General features: G+C 37.4%; 1 protein-coding gene across 1 annotated transcript in view; it reads right to left on the bottom strand.

Moving 5' to 3' along the window:
* The window catches only part of LOC145007030 (uncharacterized), a 46,911-nt gene that overhangs the window by 21,855 nt on the left and 3,059 nt on the right, over positions 1-21,997 (bottom strand). The window contains exons 9-21 of the mRNA XM_078966035.1: positions 21,806-21,926; positions 21,553-21,732; positions 21,399-21,467; positions 21,115-21,320; positions 21,036-21,051; positions 18,105-18,181; positions 17,968-17,984; positions 17,229-17,390; positions 16,894-17,139; positions 16,350-16,785; positions 15,266-16,194; positions 13,931-15,148; positions 12,472-13,803 (exon numbers count right to left, since the gene is read on the bottom strand). Coding sequence (XP_078822161.1) covers positions 12,472-13,803; positions 13,931-15,148; positions 15,266-16,194; positions 16,350-16,785; positions 16,894-17,139; positions 17,229-17,390; positions 17,968-17,984; positions 18,105-18,181; positions 21,036-21,051; positions 21,115-21,320; positions 21,399-21,467; positions 21,553-21,732; positions 21,806-21,926 — 5,009 coding nt within the window. The remainder of the gene's footprint in view (positions 1-12,471; positions 13,804-13,930; positions 15,149-15,265; positions 16,195-16,349; positions 16,786-16,893; positions 17,140-17,228; positions 17,391-17,967; positions 17,985-18,104; positions 18,182-21,035; positions 21,052-21,114; positions 21,321-21,398; positions 21,468-21,552; positions 21,733-21,805; positions 21,927-21,997) is intronic.

Below are 21,997 nucleotides of genomic sequence, written 5' to 3' on the forward strand. Positions count from 1 at the left end.
ACTGTTGCCGATCAATACCATCACCCACCACCAAGCTACCATCGCCCCCATATGATCGACTAAAGTAGGAACGAGAGAATGAACGACATAGAATTGAAGAACGATAAAATTGAAGAACGAAATCAATTCATCTCACTTCGTTTTTGTTATTGACTCCATCTTCGTTTGGTTCACAATTTCATCTTTGTTTTCGTCATTGACTCCACGGGTATGCCAATTTCCTTCTACCCTAATTTCACTATCACAGTTTTTTATCTCCAACATTAAGATCTATGTTTATATTTAAGGTGAGGCAATCAATTGCGACTTCTTTTTCTTTCTATGAATCTTTGTGATTTGGTCCTCTGATTTCATTCTTCATTCTCCTCAGAACTACAGAAAGCTGGAAACCATTACTAGTCTAATTCTTCGATTCTCGATTCTTCTTCTTCTGATCAATTATTGATTGTTCAAAAATCAAAAAAATAGGTTAGCTCCATTGTTTATTCTTCTTTCCGAAAGGCAGTTAGGGTTTTATATAACAGATGATGTTGCAATCTGTGTAACTTTTTATGTATGTATGTTCTTTTATTTATTGATTATCATGTTGAATTGACAGTTCTTTCGGACGATGTTCCGTTGGTTGTATCAAGACAACTGCTACAGACATTTGCATAAGAGTTGGGGAGGTTGGAGCTTGAGAATCAAAAGCAGATCGCTTATTACACGCTTCATCAGATTCAGCCTCGTGCTGTATCATTTGAGGAACAAGTTTGTTTCATACTAAATCATCAACCATCTATCATCTATGCATAGTTCAGTAGCAGTATCAGAGTGTTTTGAAGTAAAGATAAAGTACATTGGTTTGTTGGAGGTGCAACAATTTTGTGAGTAGGACTCTATATGTCATCCCAAGATGTTGTTAGCTCTTTTTATATTATCTACTAAGATAGTCTCGTTAGGCTCTATAAGATGACATCCTTTAGTGGTTTAATTTTATTTGGGACTAATATACATTTTAGAATGAGCAGTTTTTTGGCTTCTTTTTATGAATTGATTCATATTTAAATTTATGTTTTTTTTTCCTGATTTAACACTTCATTTATGTGGACATTGCATGATCTTGACAAGGTTGAATCCTGAAAAGGTATCAAATATGTTTATCTAGATGATTCAATGGATAATATTGGTGAGATTCCAATTCTATTGGAATGGAATCACGAATTCCAATTCTGTTGGAATGGAATCATGAATTCCAATTCTGTTGGAATCACAGAAGTTGATCCTTGAAGAATGGAGCACAAAACTGAAAGTGATTTTAAGCAACATTATTCTTTTAAAATTTATTGGTCGTTGTTAAATTTTGATGTTTTCTTTCCCGTTTTGAAAGTTTTTTTAGTTTTATTCTTTAATAATAAATGTAATTCTTAACAATTGCTACCCGTATTCTATAAGAAATAAAGTATTTTTTGTTTTTATTATTCAACTGATTGTTAAGAATTTGTTATTCTACAAGAACTTTTTTAATTCATAATCAAGGAATAGGTTCAAGAATATTTTTATTATTTATGGTTCAAGAATATTTTTATTTTTGAATATACTCATAAACATATTATATTAGAATGTCTGAATTAAAAGAATTATAATTCGTAAAATCGGATTTTTAAAATTAATAGAATCTATGATCCCTTAAAAAATGCAATTTTCCTTGATTAAATCTATATTAATTGACTAATTTACCCTTGTAATTAATTAAGATTATATTTTTCAATTATATTTAATTCAATAATATATATTAATCACTTTTTTAAAATAAGTAAATTTGATTGGCCCACATTTATGCATATAATAACACAATAATAACTTTGAATAGAATAACCTCACCCTATATTGTAACACCGTAAATTTCAAAACAATTTTTTCGATTTTCTTATAAAACATAATGCGATTAATATTCATCAAACAACCATATTAATTATCCAATATAGGTTAATACAAAATCCCAAGATCACAATGTAAAAACTCCGAGTGTGTGTGTACGGATCAAGCCGGCGCCTTCCCGCGGTCGTCACTAGTACCTGAAACAATAACATCAAACACTGTAAGCACAAGGCTTAGTGAGTTCCCCAAAATACCACATATAACACATATTAGCCACTCGAGGCTATAACTCTGTGGGTCCGTGCACCCAAACTCTGTGAACCCTCAGGTTCTAGCTCTGATAAACATGCACTACATAAATCACATAGAAATAATGCAGTACAACACATAACATACATAGCATACAAATATTCTATCACATAACTCTGGTTACCTACTCAAGGTAATATAGTATAGTGAGAAGACTCACCTCGCGTATCTCGGTATCTCACGAATCCTGGAAATCCCTCGTGCTCGATCCTCCGAGCTCTAATCCTCCTATAACATTATTTGTTTCTAATTAACACTTTATATCTCTAAGGTTGAATATCTATAAGAAGTCAACACAGGTCAACTCTGGTCAACGGTCAACAGTCAACGGTCAACTCTGACTGGACTCGGCGAGTACCAAGGCGACTCGGCGAGTCTAGACGTTTTCACCAACCCTCTAAAATCCTCTTACTACACGTCGAGTATCCCCCCCTTACTCGACGAGTTTCACCTGAATGAATCGCGGGGCCACCCCAACTCAACTCGCCGAGTCTCAAGGACAACTCGGCGAGTCCAAGTTTGACTCAGTCCACTCGTCATCCCTCTCCAACTCACCCTGACTCACTGAGTCTACCCAAGACTCGATTGGACCACTCACTGAGCAGTCCCAAGGCAATCTTCAAGCTACTCGCCGAGTCGGATGAACAGACTCGGCGAGTCCATGTCATGCAACCACTCCAACTCGCTTCTAAGGTCAGATCTGCTTCCAAAAACTATAGATCTGGCCTCCCTCGACTGATTCATCACGTAAAGCTCCTATCTCGGTGCTCATAACACACCCTATAGCTCAATAATGGAGTTTTTGACCTAAGGCATGAGGATTCCAATCCAAAGCCTCCATTGATTCCCAAAAAGCTTGGGTAAAGGGACACTCTGGACTTCTAAGGGTCCAGATCTATGGTTCCAACCTCATAAGGGACCAAAAAGGACACTAAATCTTGCCATAAAAGGGTTCAACAAACCCTAAATCTAGATAAACAACAACAAACAAGGAGGTAACTCGGATTTATTACCACAAAAGTGATGCTCTGGACTTCAAACCCACAGAAGTGGCTCCTTCTTGCTTCCCTTGGCTAGCTCTTCTCCTTCCTTGCAACAATGGCACCCCCAAGGTCAAAAATGGCTTCCTACTTAGCTCCAAATGCTCACACTCGATTAGGGTTTCACTCAAGGGGCTGGTGAGCACAAATGACGGCCATTAGGTCCTTTAAATAAGTCTCAAACCCGAGAAATTAGGGTTTCATTACACAACGCTGACTCGCCGAGTCCATATCCTGGACTAGTCGAGTCCAGGCGCGATCCCGCATCCAAATCCGCGTCCCTACTCGGCGAGTCTGAGCTCCAACTCGCCGAGTCCCCCTCACAAATCAACAAAATACAATAAACAAGATACCTGATAAAAATCCGGCTGTTACAACTCTCCCCCACTAGGACTAGACTTCGCCCTCGAAGTCTCGCTCTAAAAACAGTTCCGGATGCTGCTCCTGCATCATACGCTCTGGCTCCCAGGTCATATCTGATCCCCTCCGGTGTTGCCACTGAACCAACACCAGAGGTACCTCCTTGTTTCTCAAAACCTTGATCTTCCGATCCCTGATGGCCACTGGTCTCTCGGCATAATTCGGGCTTGCATCTACCTGAATATCCTCTAACGGAACCATTGCCGATTCATCGGCTATACACTTCCTCAACTGCGACACATGAAAAGTGTCGTGAATCTATCCCAACTCTGCTGGCAACTCCAACCGATAGGCTACCCGGCCTACCCTCGCAGTCACACAAAATGGACCTATAAACCGGGGCCCCAAATTGCCCCTCTTCCTGAACCGAATCACCCCTTTCCAAGGAGAAACCTTCAGGAGAACGAAGTCGCCGACCTGAAATTCAAGCTCGGACCGGCGCCTGTCCGCATAACTCTTTTGTCGGCTCTGGGCGGTCAATAACCTCTGTCTGACCCGCTGTATCTGCTCTGTCGTCTGAATCACGATCTCTGTATTGCCCATCACTCTCTGCCCAACCTCACCCCAACAAATGGGATTCCGACACCTCCTACCATACAACAGCTCAAAGGGCGGCATACCGATGCTCGAATGATGGCTGTTATTGTAGGAAAACTCTGCCAAGGGTAAATACGTATCCCAGCTACCCCCAAAATCCAATACACATGCTCGAAGCATGTCCTCAAGCGTCTGAATCGTCCGCTCACTCTGGCCGTCTGTCTGGGGGTGATATGCGGTACTGAAATGCAACTTAGTACCCAACTCCTCATGAAATTTCTTCCAGAATCGGGAAGTGAAGCGCACATCACGGTCCGAAACAATCGAGATCGACACCCCATGCCGAGATACTACTTCTCTCACATAAACCTCCGCCAACTTCTCCACCGAAGAACTCTCACTGATGGCAAGAAAGTGAGCGCTCTTCGTCAACCTATCCACAATCACCCAAATTGCATCAACTCCTCTGGCAGTCCTCAGCAATTTGGTGATGAAATCCATAGTGATCTGTTCCCACTTCCACTCGGGAACCTCCAATGGCTGCAACTTGCCATGCGGTCTCTGGTGCTCGGCCTTCACCCTTCGACAGGTCAAACACCTCTCGACAAACCATGCGACGTCCCTCTTCATACAAGGCCACCAATACTCTTTCCTCAAATCCAAATACATTTTTGTAGCCCCGGGATGGATCGAAAATTTCGATCTATGAGCTTCCTCCATCAATGTAGTACGCGTACCGCCCACAAACGGTACCCAAATCCAGCCCTGAAAAGTCATAAGCCCTCGACTATCCGACACAAACTCAGAAACCAAACCAACGACCCGTTCTCTCTTCTGCATCTCCGAATGCACAGCCTCGGCCTGTGCCCCACGAATGGCGTCCAGAACTGGAGCTATCACGGTTAATCTCAAACATACATTTCGCAGTGGAGTACTCTCCGCCCTGCGACTCAATGCGTCGGCTACCACATTAGCCTTGCCCGGGTGGTACAAGATCTCGCAATCATAATCCTTGACTACATCTAACCACCTTCTCTGCCGCATATTTAGGTTAGGCTGATCCATCAAGTACTTCAAGCTCTTATGGTCCGTGTATATCGTACAACGAACCCCATACAAGTAGTGCCGCCAAATCTTGAGAGTGAACACCACTGCCTCCAACTCTAAATCATGTGTGGGATATCTCGTCTCATGAGGCTTCAACTGCCTCGATGCATATGCTATCACATGTCCCTTTTGCTCAGCACCGCTCCCAGCCCTAAAATCGATGCATCACAGAATACCACAAAATCTTCCATCCCTTCCGGAAGAGCTAATACCGGAGCTTCGCACAACCTTTGGCGAAGCGTCTCAAAGGAGGTCTGCTGCTCGGGACCCCATAAAAATGTAACACCCTTCCGGGTCAATCTGGTGAGTGGCACTGCGATCTTGGAGAAATCTTTGATAAACCTCCGATAGTACCCTGCCAACCCAAGGAAGCTCCTGATCTCAGAGGGTGACTTTGGCACCTCCCATCTCATCACCGCGTCAACCTTGGCCGGATCGACCAATATCCCTTTCTGATTAACGAGGTGCCCCAGAAACTGGACCTCCCGCAACCAGAATTCACACTTGGAAAACTTTGCATAAAGTTTCTCCGATCTCAAAACTCCAAGAACTTCCCTTAAATGCTCCTCATGCTGCTCTCTAGATCTCGAATATACCAGAATATCATCGATAAACACAATCACCGACCGATCCAACATCGGCCTGCATACCCTGTTCATGAGGTCCATGAATACATCCGGGGCATTGGTGAGCCTAAAAGGCATCACCACAAACTCATAATGCCCATAACGCGTCCTGAATGCTGTCTTCTGGACGTCCTCGTCCCGCACTCTCACCTGATGATAGCCCGACCTCAAATCGATCTTGGAGAACCAAGATGCTCCCTGCAACTGATCGAATAAATCGTCGATCCTCGGCAACGGGTAACGGTTCTTGACCGTCAGCTTATTCAATTCTCGGTAATCAATACACATTCGATGCGAGCCGTCCTTCTTCTTCACAAACAGAATGGGTGCTCCCCACGGCGAGCTACTCGGCCGAATAAACCCCTTCCCCAGCAGCTCCTGAAGCTGCGAGGATAACTCTTGCATCTCTGGAGGTGCAAGACGATAAGGCACCTTAGCAATAGGCGCGGCTCCCAGAACCAAATCGATGCCGAACTCCACTTGCCTCACGGGAGGCACACCTGGTAATTCCTCGGGAAAAACATATGGAAACTCACGCACCACCGGAACTTCATCCACTGAACTCGGTCTCTCGGAGATCACTCGCGTATCCATCACATAAGCCACAAAACCCTTACAACCCTGCTGTAAACACTGCCTCGCCCTAGCGGCCGAACAAAAGGCTGATCCAGAACATGTACCCTTGCCGTATACCGAAAGAACTCCCCCACTAGGATCTCATATGGTCACCAGCTGATGCTCGCAGTCGATAACCGCACTGAATCGGCTCAACCAGTCCATGCCCACTATGACACAGACATCACCCATCGTAATAGGAACCAGATCGATCGGAAACTCAACCCCAAAAATCTCTAACACACATCCCCGGAGGACCTCCGTGGCACAAATCACTCTGTCGGCGGCTATGGAAACCCGCAGAGGCCGACTCAATGCCTCACGACTAACACTGATATGCTGACTAAAGGCCAAAGATACAAAAGACCGACTCGCACCCGAGTCAAATAACACTAAAGCAGGCACAGAGTTCACAAGGAAGGTACCTATGCATAGCATAATATAAGCATAATATCTCAGCACCAAAAATAAATATATAAAAGGAAACGTACCAGCCACAACGTCGGGTGCAGCGCGGACCTCTTCCGCAGTCAGCTGAAAGGCTCTCCCTCGAGCTCTCGGTGCCTCGGCCTTCACGGGCCGACTCTCTGTAGCTCTGATGGCAGCGGGAGCAGATCCCTGAGATGCTCCACGCAGCAGCGGACACTCCGCCTTCCGGTGTCCGGTCTGGTTGCAGTGAAAACACACTGCAAACCCCTTGGGGCAGTCCTTGGCCATATGCCCCTCCTTGCCACATTTGTAGCAAGATCCTGCTCGTCAGACTCCATCGTGACCCTTGCCGCACTTCCCGCAAGTGCGGCTCTTCTGGCTCCCGGGTTTGGGATCAGCGGGCTTGGCCCGCTTGGCTGCCGGTTGGAGCTGTGCTGGCCGCCGATCCCTCCCCAGAGACTCCGCCTCCTCCCTGGCCTGAGTCTCAAGCTCAATCTCCCTCTTCCGGGCATTTTCCTGAAGCTCAACAAATGTCCGATACGAGGAGTTCGTGGCGAACTCCCGAATGTCCCGTATCAAAATGCTCAGGTAGCGGCTCATACGTACCTGCTCAGTGGACACGTGCTCAGGGCAGAACATCGCCCTCTCGTGAAACATCCTCGTGATCGCTGTAACTGACTCAGTACCCTGCTTGAGGGTTAGAAACTCCTGTGCCAAACGCTCCCTCTCCACCTGGGGAACGTACTCATCTCGGAACATGGTAGTGAACCTCTCCCAGGTCACCGCCGAAAGCTCAGTAGGCGTGAAATGCGCCGTCACAAACTTCCACCAGTCCTTCGCTCCCAAGCGAAGCTGGTTTAGCGCGAACCGAACCTTCAGATGCTCAGGGGATGAGCAAGTGAAGAAACACCCCTCCATATCAGATATCCACCTCATAGCTGCCACCGGGTCCTGTGTACCATCAAACTCTGGTGGTTTGGTGTTGCTGAACTCCCGAAACAGTGACGTATCACCTCCCTGGGGTCTCGCTGCAGCGATCGCTGCGGTAGCCGCTGCAACAGCAGCCTCAGAAAGAGCGGCATAACGCTCGTCAAATGTCTCAATCAGCACGGTCTTAATAGACCCAAACATCTCTGGCATCTCAGCTCTGATGACCGCAGCCACCTCCTCATGAATGATTTGTCGAATCTCCTCATCACTAGCTCCGGCACCCTCCGGCATATGACGTGTCCTCACCATGATCAACCTCTGAAATACAACATTCGATAAATTAGAATTCACTTGAACATTCTTACACTCGACAATCCACCCCTCCTTGATTCTTGGCATCCCAAGATTCTTATTTGGAGTATGTACTGCCCCGGTGCTTTCAGTAGTACGGGCCCAATACTACTGTCCACACCATCTCAGTACACACCCCAAACCTTCCTCTTCGGATCCCAATTCCCAAGTACTCTATCATGCGTAGACCAATCTCTAATATATCTCTCATAAACCCCTTGCTGCTACCTACTCACTCTCAGCATCTCATAGCAGCTCACCCCTCCCTAGGCTAAGGCATCACAAATCAGGCCACTCTAGTCCTATTAGCAATACCTATCCTACTCTAGCATGCAGATACATCATATCAATATTAATATCACGTAATATAAAGGTATTTTGGGAATTCACCATTCGGGCGCCGACTGATCGTACACACGATTCTTCCTGGAATTTATTTCCTTTTCAAGAAAATCTTTTACTCTTAGAAAAGTTAGGTTTTCTTTTGAAAATATCTTTCCAATTCCTCAGTTTGAGTTCAAATACTCCCGAAGGTGTACCCGAATCCCTCAAACCAAGGCTCTGATACCAAATTGTAACACCGTAAATTTCAAAACAAAATTTTCGATTTTCTTATAAAACATAATTCGATTAATATTCATCAAACAACCATATTAATTATCCAATATAGGTTAATACAAAATCCCAAGATCACAATGTAAAAACTCCGAGTGTGTGTGTACGGATCAAGCCGGCGCCTTCCCACGGTCATCACTAGTACCTGAAACAATAACATCAAACACTGTAAGCACAAGGCTTAGTGAGTTCCCCAAAATACCACATATAACACATATTAGCCACTCGAGGCTATAACTCTGTGGGTCCGTGCACCCAAACTCTGTGAACCCTCAGGTTCTAGCTCTGATAAACATGCACTACATAAATCACATAGAAATAATGCAGTACAACACATAACATACATAGCATACAAATATTCTATCACATAACTCTGGTTACCTACTCAAGGTAATATAGTATAGTGAGAAGACTCACCTCGCGTATCTCGGTATCTCACGAATCCTGGAAATCCCTCGTGCTCGATCCTCCGAGCTCTAATCCTCCTATAACATTATTTGTTTCTAATTAACACTTTATATCTCTAAGGTTGAATATCTATAAGAAGTCAACACAGGTCAACTCTGGTCAACGGTCAACAGTCAACGGTCAACTCTGACCGGACTCGGCGAGTACCAAGGCGACTCGGCGATTCTAGACGTTTTCACCAACCCTCTGAAATCCTCTTACTACATGTCGAGTATCCCCCCTTACTCGACGAGTTTCACCTGAATGAATCGCGGGGCCACCCCAACTCAACTCGCCGAGTCTCAAGGACAACTCGGCGAGTCCAAGTTTGACTCAGTCCACTCGTCATCCCTCTCTAACTCACCCTGACTCACTGAGTCTACCCAAGACTCGATTGGACCACTCGCTGAGCAGTCCTAAGGTAATCTTCAAGCTACTCGCCGAATCGGATGAACAGACTCGGTGAGTCCATGCCATGCAACCACTCCAAGTCTCTTCTAAGGTCAGATCTGCTTCCAAAAACTATAGATCTGGCCTCCCTCGACTGATTCATCATGTAAAGCTCCTATCTTGGTGCTCATAACACACCCTATAGCTCAATAATGGAGTTTTTGACCTAAGGCATGAGGATTCCAATCCAAAGCCTCCATTGATTCCCAAAAAGCTTGGGTAAAGGGACACTCTGGACCTCTAAGGGTCCAGATCTATGGTTCCAACCTCATAAGGGACCAAAAAGGACACTACATCTTGCCATAAAAGGGTTCAACAAGCCCTAAATCTAGATAAACAACAACAAACAAGGAGGTAACTCGGATTTATTACCACAAAAGTGATGCTCTGGACTTCAAACCCACAGAAGTGGCTCCTTCTTGCTTCCCTTGGCTAGCTCTTCTCCTTCCTTGCAACAATGGCACCTCCAAGGTCAAAAATGGCCTCCTACTTAGCTCCAAATGCTCACACTCGATTAGGGTTTCACTCAAGGGGCTGGTGAGCACAAATGACGGCCATTAGGTCCTTTAAATAAGTCTCAAACCCGAGAAATTAGGGTTTCATTACACAGCGCTGACTCGTCGAGTCCATATCCTGGACTCGTCGAGTCCAGGCGCGATGCCGCGTCCAAATCCGCGTCCCTACTCGGCGAGTCTGAGCTCCAACTCGCCGAGTCCCCCTCACAAATCAACAAAATACAATAAACTAGATACGTGATAAAAATCCGGTTGTTACATATATAGGATATATATCCGGTAAGAAATTTGTTTTGGTAGGAAGGTAAGAAGTTTTTTTTCTACATAATTTTCTGACGAACAAAAGAAACGAATCACTAGATGAATCAAAAATAACATGATTCACAAAAAAAAAAAGATTCATTTACACAATGATTTCGTTGTTATTCACTAAAATTATAATAAAAGTGAATTTTTTCTTAATTTACTTAAAAATGAATCATGATGATGTTTTTTTTTGGAATTTTTTTCTTGTGAATCATCTTACCTTTGAATCATTTAATGATTCATTTTGTATGTTCGCTAAAAAAAACAAAGCTTTATGTTTGCAGCGGGGGATTAGTCGGTGCGCGAAAGCTGGTCCGGAAACCCTCGTTAGGGAAGTTCCCTTTCCAAAAAAAAAAATATGTAGAAAAAAACTTCTTACATTCCTACCAAAATTTTCCTTCTTATTTAATCTTGACTATATATATATATATATATATATATATATATATATATATATATATATATATATATATATATATATATATATACACACACACCCCATATAAATATAACTAGTTTCATATTCTATTTTATTATTATTTCCTATAAATAATAACTCATAATATGTTAGTAAAATTTTATTTTCCTAAAATAACAGTTTTTCCAATTAAGTAAAAGTGTTGATATTTATTAATAATCAAAATTACTCTAATAAATAATCAATCAATAGTAACTTGCTATAAGGTGTAACCGTATAATCATATGTCATTAGCAATATCATTTTATAATTACTCTTAGGCATAAAGATCTTTCAGTAACTATAAGGGTTGACCCGGAAGGTTGTGTAGGCAAACAAATAGGTTGGTAAAGTTTTCTTCATAACCGTTGTTTGAAAAAAACTCATATTGAAGCAATTATAATAAATAATTATGGATAATCCGAAGTAAGTGGCTAACTATATGAGATCCCATTTATATATAGTGGAAGAAAAGTGTTAATTTTTGGGTCTGAAATGTGTGTTCATGATTCCATAATGTCACATATATGTACGATGTTGACTACCATACTCTGGAATTGACTTCCATCCGAAATGTACTTAGAAAAATTCTCGATTAGGATTTAGAAGCTCCAGAATGAATACTGCTCCTCCAGAATGTTCTATTCTGGAGATTGTTGTCATTTTTCAAAAAGAAATTATAAATTTGTTGTTATTATTAATATAATCGTTTATATGGTTAAATTACCCAATTTCTCTATCTATATACTAAACTAGGTTAAAACCCATGGAACCTACGGGTGCTGTTTTTGAATTGAATTTAAAAATTAATTATTTAATAAAATATTATATCAATAATTCTGATAACTTATAAATTGTAATATTGAATATTTAAATAAATTTTTTTATTGGTAATTATTTAATTAATAACTAAATGGGAAGTATTTAATTAGGAATGAAGATTTTTGAAAACTATTTTTTTTTTATTCATCATTCTAATTGGACATATGCAGATGATACAATACCAATGTGTGTAATGAAATTAACATAAAATACAACAATACGTAATTATAAAAAAATACAGTAATATGATGGATTAAGTGTGATTTCCTAAAATTGAATAAAACGATGTTACAAAAAAGTTGGCTACAAATTTTGAAAAACTTCCCTATAAACAACATTGGAAGTTTTATTTGTGAGTTTGCCATCTTTATCTAAAATTAATAATTTTAATCCCTCTCTACTCTGAACTCTAGATAAGGCAACATACAATTGTCCATGTGAAAAAACTGGATCTTTCAGAAACAGACCAACCTTTGACAACGATTGTCCTTGACTTTTGTTAATAGTCATTGCAAAACATACAGCCAAAGGAAACTGTCTTCTTGTGAATTTGAAGGGAATCTTTTTTTCTGATGGAGTTAAAGACATTCTTGGAATAAAAGTCCGATTTCCAATATTAGTTACAGTTATTATACGTGCCTCAATAACACGTTTGCCCAATGATAACACCTGTAGTCTTGTGCCATTACATAAGCCGTTTTTCTGATCAATATTTCTCAGTAACATTACTGGAACACCAATTTTTAAAACTAATTTATGATTTGGTAAACCGGATACTTTGAGTCCATTTAATACATCAGGAGAGTATAGATTTGCATCAAATTGATCATGGAGAAATTCGGATTCACATATGCAGTCTGAACTTAAATATTCAACTTGATCTCCTGGAAACTTCTTAAGTAAACGGTCGTTTATTTCCTGGACAACTTCATTTTTTGGAGCAAGTATCGCTCTTTCTTGGAAATAATTTATATCGCTATAGTACTCTAAAATTGAAGGATATACAAACTCAATTAAGGAACCTATAGGATCATGTGAATCATTAATGAGAATATCATCCGGAATATCGATAATCGTTTCACCGTCGTTCGGACCACCAAGTTTTCCTTCTCCTATATCCAACAACCAATTTGCAAAATCTCTTATTTTTCCTATATCTGATTGATCCCTTCCAACAGTTAGCCTCATGTTTTTTGTTAATCTATGGACTTTGCAATGTTCCCATAAATATGAAGAACTCAAAGAAGCATTTACAATGTTCTGTCTACTGCCACCCGGCACAACAGGTAGAATTTGTCTAAAATCTCCTCCAAAGACAATAACTTTCCCTCCAAATGGAATATTTGAGATGGTTGAATTTACGCAGCTTAATAAATCCTTCAAAGTTCGATCTAAAGCTTCAAATGCATGCTTATGGACCATAGGTGCTTCATCCCAAATTATCAAAGAGGTTTTCCTTATTAAGCTTGCCAACTCACCGTCTGGATTTATGTTACAAAAAGAATCCTCTGTAAGCTCAAATGGAATTATAAATCGAGAGTGTGCTGTTCTACCACCGGGCAATAATAAGGAAGCAATACCACTTGAAGCAACATTTAATACAATATTTCCTTCAGATCTAATTGCAGCAGATATTGTTTTCCATAAAAAAGTTTTACCCGTTCCACCATACCCGTAAACAAAGAAGACACCTCCTTTATTTTGTTGAATAGCACTCTTGATGTTTAGGAAAATGTTCCGTTGCTCATTTGTTAATGCAAGAAACATACGATCATAGTCATTCTTTATCACGGGAATGTCGTAATCTAGTTCCTCGGTGATAAGTCGATTGTTTGAAGAAGAAACGGATTCAACATCTGGGTATGGCATGTTTTTGAAGTTTTTGAGAGTAGAGTTGTTTCGAAGTAAAATTTGTTGTATTTCGAACAAAGTTAAGTTCTTAAGTTCATCTACTCCGAGAGACAATTCTGCACGAAAATATTAAATAATTAATAAAATACGTGGTTGATATTTAATAATTTCATTACTAATTATTTAATGGGTGTTGAAAAATAAAAATAAATTAATTTTAAAAAATAAGAAAAAATGTAATACCTGCTGACTTAAATCTTCGTCGTTGGCTATATAGAATTCCATCTGCCAAATATTCCCATGTATTTTCCCAAACGATCTCTGGTTTAGACATACTATTACACATCAACAATGTAGCAAATAAAAAGCGTAGATAAAAACCAGATCCAGAATGACTTGCTTCTTTAATTGCATCAATGTATTCCTTGTCATCATCTAATAGCCCGAGTGCATAACAGGCATCTCTAAAAGAAGAATGTGTTTCTCCATTTACCATGCGAATTTCATCAAATGATGTTGGTCCTTTTACTTTATTTAAAAGAATCCTTAAGAAATATGCTTCACCTAGTTTAGGTGAAACTGAATGAATTCTACCGATGGCTTTTCCTACTTTCCTTCGCTTCCAAAACCGACCATTTAATATCCAAACAAACTTTGTAGGGAATTCAACATATGTGAGTTTTCGTGCTTCACTGTCGATTGCATTACACTCCATCCAAGCTGTGAACTTTGAAGCGGCAACAGAAGGTTTGTCAAGAACATCATCAATATCATCATCTTCGCCATATACAATCTGTTGTTTATTAGGAAGATGAAAAGGTAGTCTAACAACAGAAGGATATCTGCAATGAACATCATATCTAAAAATTCGCCATGATGCTTCACATGCTGATAAATATCTACAATCGTAATATTCAGCTATTTCATCGACCGCATCATTATTTTCACATTCATTGTTGGTTGGTACAACAGCAACTGTAGCTCTATCAGGACCCTTATTTATGTATTTAAACAAATACTTTATAGAAGATCCCTGATTGCACCATTCAATATTAATATGTGCCTGATATCTTTTCAATAGATATTTGTTGTATGGAACAACATTTCTATTATCCAACCTTACACCTGATTTTTCTACAAAATGACCATCGTTTCTTCGCCTATATAACGGAAAACCATTCTGATCAACAGACGAATGATTAATGAATTGTTTTGGAAAGTTTTTAGAGCACTTTTTATCCACCATGCATGGACAATTCATATTTTCAGCTCCACATGGACCATGAATCATAAACTCATTTACAAGTGAATACAATTCAGGATCTTCAATTCTGTTTGGTATCTCTGCTGAAATTATTGGATCGATAAGTTCAACAGTTGGTAGCTTGTTGTCAGAATGCATGAATAGACATATATGACTATGCGGCAAACCTCTTTTTTGAAATTCAATGGTATAAACATCTGTAAAAGAATTTGACAAAAAATAAAAGAGAATGTGATTAGATATCAAAACATATTTAAAATATAATAATAAGATCAATGTTTTATAAAAAAAATTAAAAATATAGTTTTAATTACATGCTTGAACTTTGCCGAAAATTTGATTCTCCCTTAAGTCTTTAATGAATGCATCAAGCTTGATCTTAAACAACCTACATAGTATATCAGGTCTGTCTTCTGGTTGAAGTGAAGTATCCTTAAGAAACCTTTTAATCTCAGGCCATTTGGGATTACACGTAAAGGTTATGAAGAAATCAGGATATCCAAACCATTTACATAGTGACATGGCATCCAAATAGTTTTGCAGCATATAACGTGCACCTCCGGTAAAGGATGAAGGTAATATGACACGTTGGCTGACATTCGAGATATCAGTCGTTCCTTGAGCTTTTTGGTTACGTAAATTTTCATAAGAATCACATCTAAGAACATGTTGTTGCCTACGTATGTAGTACATTCTCTCCGTTTCCATCATAGTATAGGCATCTACCAGAAATTGTTGAAACAACCTTCTTGAATTAAGTATGAGAGAGAACGAATGATCTCTGTCTTGAATCCTATAAGCGAAATATTCTCTCATTGTACATTTCGCACGCTTGCTGTTGGTCGTAAATGACACACCTCTATGAAGAATGTCAACACTATAACCATCATCCCCATATGGAAATAGCAATGGATATTGGAGAGGAAGGTACGAAGGATGCAATTCACTGATACGTTGTAGACAACCATTTTTTGTTTGAACGACGATATCCCTCTTTTCGATTGAATCCAAAATGTCACCAATTATTAAAGCAACAACCTCAGAAGCAGTCGGTAGGTTATATGTTCTTCCATCTTGCTCCCTTCTCCCGATAAGTCGTAATTTCATATCAACTTCTGGATTTTTTTGAAAAGTATCTCTTACCATTCTATAAGATCTAACCAAGACATTATTTGAATCCAACATCACCTTAATATCTTTAACAATATCACTATCAGTTGATGTTGATTGATCTTTGTCACCACTAAAATAAATAAATTTATACATAATATTAGTAATATATACATAATATATATATATATATATATATATATATATATATATATATATAATAATAATAATAATAATAATAATAATAATAATAATAATAGATTATGAATAAGAAGTTTGAGAAAATACCGAAAACATCTTTGTCTATTTGTAATTTCGTTGTCAGTGTCATAAATGTATAACTGAGAGAATTTTGGTTCCGATCCTTTTGCTGGCAAAAGACTTCCAATACTATGATAATTTTGACCACCCAATCTGAAAATGTAAGGAGCGTTTCCTCTATTGATTGAAGAGTCAATTTTACCACCCATCGACGTGAAAGAAAACATTGAATTGTAACGTCGAATGTTTTTCATGAAGTGTTTGCTTTTTGAATCCATATTTCGAAACATTCTTTCATAAGTAGGGGGTGCATTCTTTAAGTCTGGAAGTTGAACTTTGCCGTAACCACAACATAATGAATAATCCGTGTTCCCATTTTCTTTACCTCTAATGGATTCATTTCTCCATAACTTTGCACGACATGTTTGACATACAACATCTTGATCACCATGATCCAAATATTCTGTAAAATAAAAGCGTTGAATAAAATATTAATGAATTTTATAATTATATAGAACATAGTATCTGAAATGTAAAATGGATTTTATTTTTTCATTACCATTTGAGATACCAACTATACGATTTTCATTGTTCACTTGATGTATATTTTCTACATCTTCTGTCAAATCAATCAATGGGATAGGGGATAAATGTCTTGTCTTCGTTTTTAATTTATGACATCCTGGATTTAACTTGATTGATGATGAAGAAGTTGTTACTGTAGATGCATTTTTTGATGTCATATCATTTGAAAGTACATGGTACTGTCTTTTCTTTGCTAACTTGGAAGTGATATATTTATCGAAACCAATGTTATCTGAATAAAATAAAAATAAAATAGTTAACTAAATAAATAAATATTTACATAATGGATAATAGTATATTTTAAAAACCATAAATAATTACCATTCGTAATGTTAGATAACGGATTTATAACATTTGTAATGTTAGAAAATGGAGTTCTAACATCTGTAAAGGAAGGACAGTATTGTATGGTTGTGTTATGCTTTGCAGGTGTTGTAAATGAATTGGCATTTTGAGTTTGACGAACAATGTTGGTTGATTGATCTGCAAATAGAAATAACTTATAAAACTTGTAAATATATGTATTCAACTATATAACAGTAAAAGATGGAATATAAAATACTAATACGGTTATAGTTAATGGTTTTTTTGAAGAGATGCTGTAATGATATACTTGGAACGTTTGGTATTGTTTTTATTTTCTTCGATCTTTTATTTTCCAAATATATTTTTCTTTGTCTTCTTTTCTCTTTGGCCTGCATGTGGTACATGTTACTGTTGTTTTCTGCATAAGAAGACATAGGTTAGGAAATGAAATGTGAAATTATGTATATAATATGTTTATATAATACAATTGAAGTTAGTTAGAATTAAATAAATAATGATAATAAAGTAAATGTATTTAAAAAGTTACGTTTATTAATTTGTTTATTAAAATGTTAGCATCATGACTCATCATCCTCATTTCCAACCTAGGGTTTATTCGATTTAAATCTACTGTTTCCCCAATTTCAACCAATCGTGGGTTCGGATGATATCAGGGGTTAAAACCCTAGATCTCCATGGAATCAATGAAGGTAAAATTGTGTGATACACGATAATCGTGATGATTATAAATTGCTTATTGATCTTATGTATCTATTCAAGATTATATTTTTACAATTAGAAAAACATCTATTCCAACATATTGATTATTGTTGTAAATTTCAACCATAAATTCATAGAGAAAACAAAGTGATCTACACTAATAATACTAACCTGACATATGGATATGGAAATCTTGCAGGTAGAACTGGAATGAGGATTACAACTTTAACGAAGCAGTTTGATGTAAGCTTAATGAAAAAAAAATCGCAAAAACAATTGAACATTAAGAAGACGAATGAGGTGTTTCAAAATTTTGGATTTCACGTTTTGACTTAAAGTTATATGCTTGAATATTGGAAAAAGATTACGATTATATGATTTTATTGTTGTTGGATCTTTATTAGATATAATTTTCTTCCTGATTTTTTGGAATTTAAAAGATTACAACTAAAAATTAGTTTAATATTCAAATTTCATCTAAAAAGGGAGAATAGAATATTAGGAAATAGTTGGTTGAATATAGGTTATTTACAGAAGATAAGTAAATATGCTGCAACCATTACAAAAATGTATGAATTAATTTTAGAGAATCAAAGATATAAATTTTGTTTACAATTGGTTATTGATTATTTATTAAAAATAACATATTTATCGTGACAAAAATAATAGTTATTCTAAATAATAGACATAAATGTTCCATGTTTAAAATAATCAACAAAAAGATGCGAAGGTGATTATGGTTAATATTCATTATTGGAGTCAAACGCAGTTTACGTGTAAAAGCAAAAATGTTCGCATTTGGTAATACAAATCAAAATTGGGTTTCGCATATGAGGTTGTATGGATTGGGGTTAAAGATACGAAGGTGATTATGGTTAATATTCATTTCGTATTTGGTGAGACAAACAACTCAAATGCGAATGAACTAAAAAAAAATGACTGGAACATGCGAAGAAAGAGGGTGAATGAAGAATGTGAATTTTACAGTAGAATGCGAATTGGGAAAGAAAGCTAAGAATTTCGCATTTTTAATATACAAATTGATTGATTTATTGATTTGTCTTAATTGTTAATTGCGATATATGAAATACTTATCAAGTTAGGGGCAATATGGTCATTTTGAAGTAAAAGAAGCCTTGGTTATTAAATGAATCATACGAAGGATCTGTTATTTGATTTTGGAATTGGGGCGAATACTCGAACCATTTGGAGTTGCGAATTTGATTTTGAAAAGCCAATCAGTTGGGTTGGCATATGAAAACAGATAAGTTTTGATTTTCGATTAGCAATTGGGTTAATTGGGTTATTGATTGAGGGACGATTCGTGAAGAAAAATGCGAAGTCAAGAAGGACTGTGAAATGTGATTTGTTCAATATTGGAGTCAAATGCAGTTCACGTGTAAAAGCAAAAATGTTCGCATTTGGTAATACAAATCAAAATTGGGTTTCGCATATGAGGTTGTATGGATTGGGGTTAAAGATACGAAGGTGATTATGGTTAATATTCATTTCGTATTTGGTGAGACAAACAACTCAAATGCGAATGAACTAAAAAAAAATGACTGGAACATGCGAAGAAAGAGGGTGAATGAAGAATGTGAATTTTACAGTAGAATGCGAATTGGGGAAGAAAGCTAAGAATTTCGCATTTTTAATATACAAATTGATTGATTGATTGATTTGTCTTAATTGTTAATTGCGATATATGAAATACTTATCAAGTTAGGGGCAATATGGTCATTTTGAAATAAAAGAAGCCTTGGTTATTAAATGAATCATACGAAGGATCTGTTATTTGATTTTGGAATCGGGGCGAATAATCGAACCATTTGGAGTTGCGAATTTGATTTTGAAAAGCCAATCAGTTGGGTTCGCATATGAAAACAGATAACTTTGGATTTTCGATTAGCAATTGAGTTAATTGGGTTATTAATTGAGGGACGATTCGTGAAGAAAAATGCGAAGTCAAGAAGGACTGTGAAATGTGATTTGTTCAATATTGGAGTTAAATGCAGTTCACGTGTAAAAGCAAAAATGTTCGCATTTGGTAATACAAATCAAAATTGGGTTTCGCATATGAGGTTGTATGGATTGGGGTTAAAGATACGAAGGTGATTATGGTTAATATTCATTTCGTATTTGGTGAGACAAACAACTCAAATGCGAATGAACTAAAAAAAATGACTGGAACATGCGAAGAAAGAGGGTGAATGAAGAATGTGCATTTTACAGTAGAATGCGAATTGGGGAAGAAAGCTAAGAATTTCGCATTTTTAATATACAAATTGATTGATTGATTGATTTGTCTTAATTGTTAATTGCGATATATGAAATATTTATCATGTTAGGGGCAATATGGTCATTTTGAAGTAAAAGAAGCCTTGGTTATTAAATGAATCATACGAAGGATCTGTTATTTGATTTTGGAATTGGGGCGAATAATCGAACCATTTGGAGTTGCGAATTTGATTTTGAAAAGCCAATCAGTTGGGTTGGCATATGAAAACAGATAAGTTTTGATTTTCGATTAGCAATTGGGTTAATTGGGTTATTGATTGAGGGACGATTCGTGAAGAAAAATGCGAAGTCAAGAAGGACTGTGAAATGTGATTTGTTCAATATTGGAGTCAAATGCAGTTCACGTGTAAAAGCAAAAATGTTCGTATTTGGTAATACAAATCAAAATTGGGTTTCGCATATGAGGTTGTATGGATTGGGGTTAAAGATACGAAGGTGATTATGGTTAATATTCATTTCGTATTTGGTGAGACAAACAACTCAAATGCGAATGAACTAAAAAAAAAATGACTGGAACATGCGAAGAAAGAGGGTGAATGAAGAATGTGCATTTTACAGTAGAATGCGAATTGGGGAAGAAAGCTAAGAATTTCGCATTTTTAATATACAAATTGATTGATTGATTGATTTGTCTTAATTGTTAATTGCGATATATGAAATACTTATCGAGTTAGGGGCAATATATTTTATTTGAGTTATAACCAAAATCAACTAACTTGTCCAATTTAAAACAATAAAAGTATCCAAAAATATTCAAAACCAATAATATTTGACATCCTAAATACCCCAAAATTCAAATCATACCAAGCAATTAAAATATCTTTATAACCAAAACAAATGATCAAAATATATTAAATGTGTCTTATAACCGATAGACACTCACTTTTCAATTTTTGGAATCAAGAGTGGAGTTTCCTCTGCGGTTGACTTTCTTTTAGCCTTAGTTGAACTTAAATCATATCCAGAATCAACATCATAAATTTCTTGGAGGTTGCGCTTCAAATCACCTGATATTTTGCAAGGACTTGTTGCGGTTGACTTATCAACTGTTGAGGGTGTAAAACTTTCGTCTGTTTGTGAGATCACATCCTAATTTTAAAAAAAAATGTTTGATTCCTAAAAAAAATAACTAATATAATTAAAAGTTTATAAAATAAAATGAAAAACCTTTTGAACAGGCTGTACAACATCATCGGATTCCAAAGCAACTTGATTTAAGGCGACAGATTGATTACTCTAAAAAATAAAATGGAAATATGTTAATCATTATGTACTTTAACATTAAAGAATTGTAAATTTTCAACAATAAAAAATTACATACCATAAGTTCTATTTTACTTTCCAATTCAGAAACAATGGACATATCTTCTGTAACTCTGAGAACTGTGTAGATGTTATTATAGTTGTTGACATTGTATTCTGTAATATCTACAATAAAACCAAACTTGCGGTTTTTCAACACATTAAGTTGCATTGGAAATAGGGCATCACTGTCTCCGGCCTGTAAGATATATTTTAATAAATTAAAAAAATTAAGTAAATGTTTTCTGATTTTAAAGGTATGGATAATATACCGCATCATGTATCTTTTTCAATTCGTAGGCTCTTATATTTAACAACCTCCTTGCTTCCCTATCAAAAAGAGTCAATCCAATGGTTCCAGTACAATCTTGTACGTTAATTGGAATTATATACCTAAAACAAAAAATAATTATGTCATTGTTAGTGTTGTTTTAAGATTGACAAAATTAATAGAAATAAATATG

The sequence above is a fragment of the Lactuca saligna genome, chromosome 7 (assembly GCF_052625555.1).
Source record: "Lactuca saligna cultivar CGN05327 chromosome 7, ASM5262555v1, whole genome shotgun sequence".
NCBI classification, from domain to species: domain Eukaryota; kingdom Viridiplantae; phylum Streptophyta; class Magnoliopsida; order Asterales; family Asteraceae; genus Lactuca; species Lactuca saligna.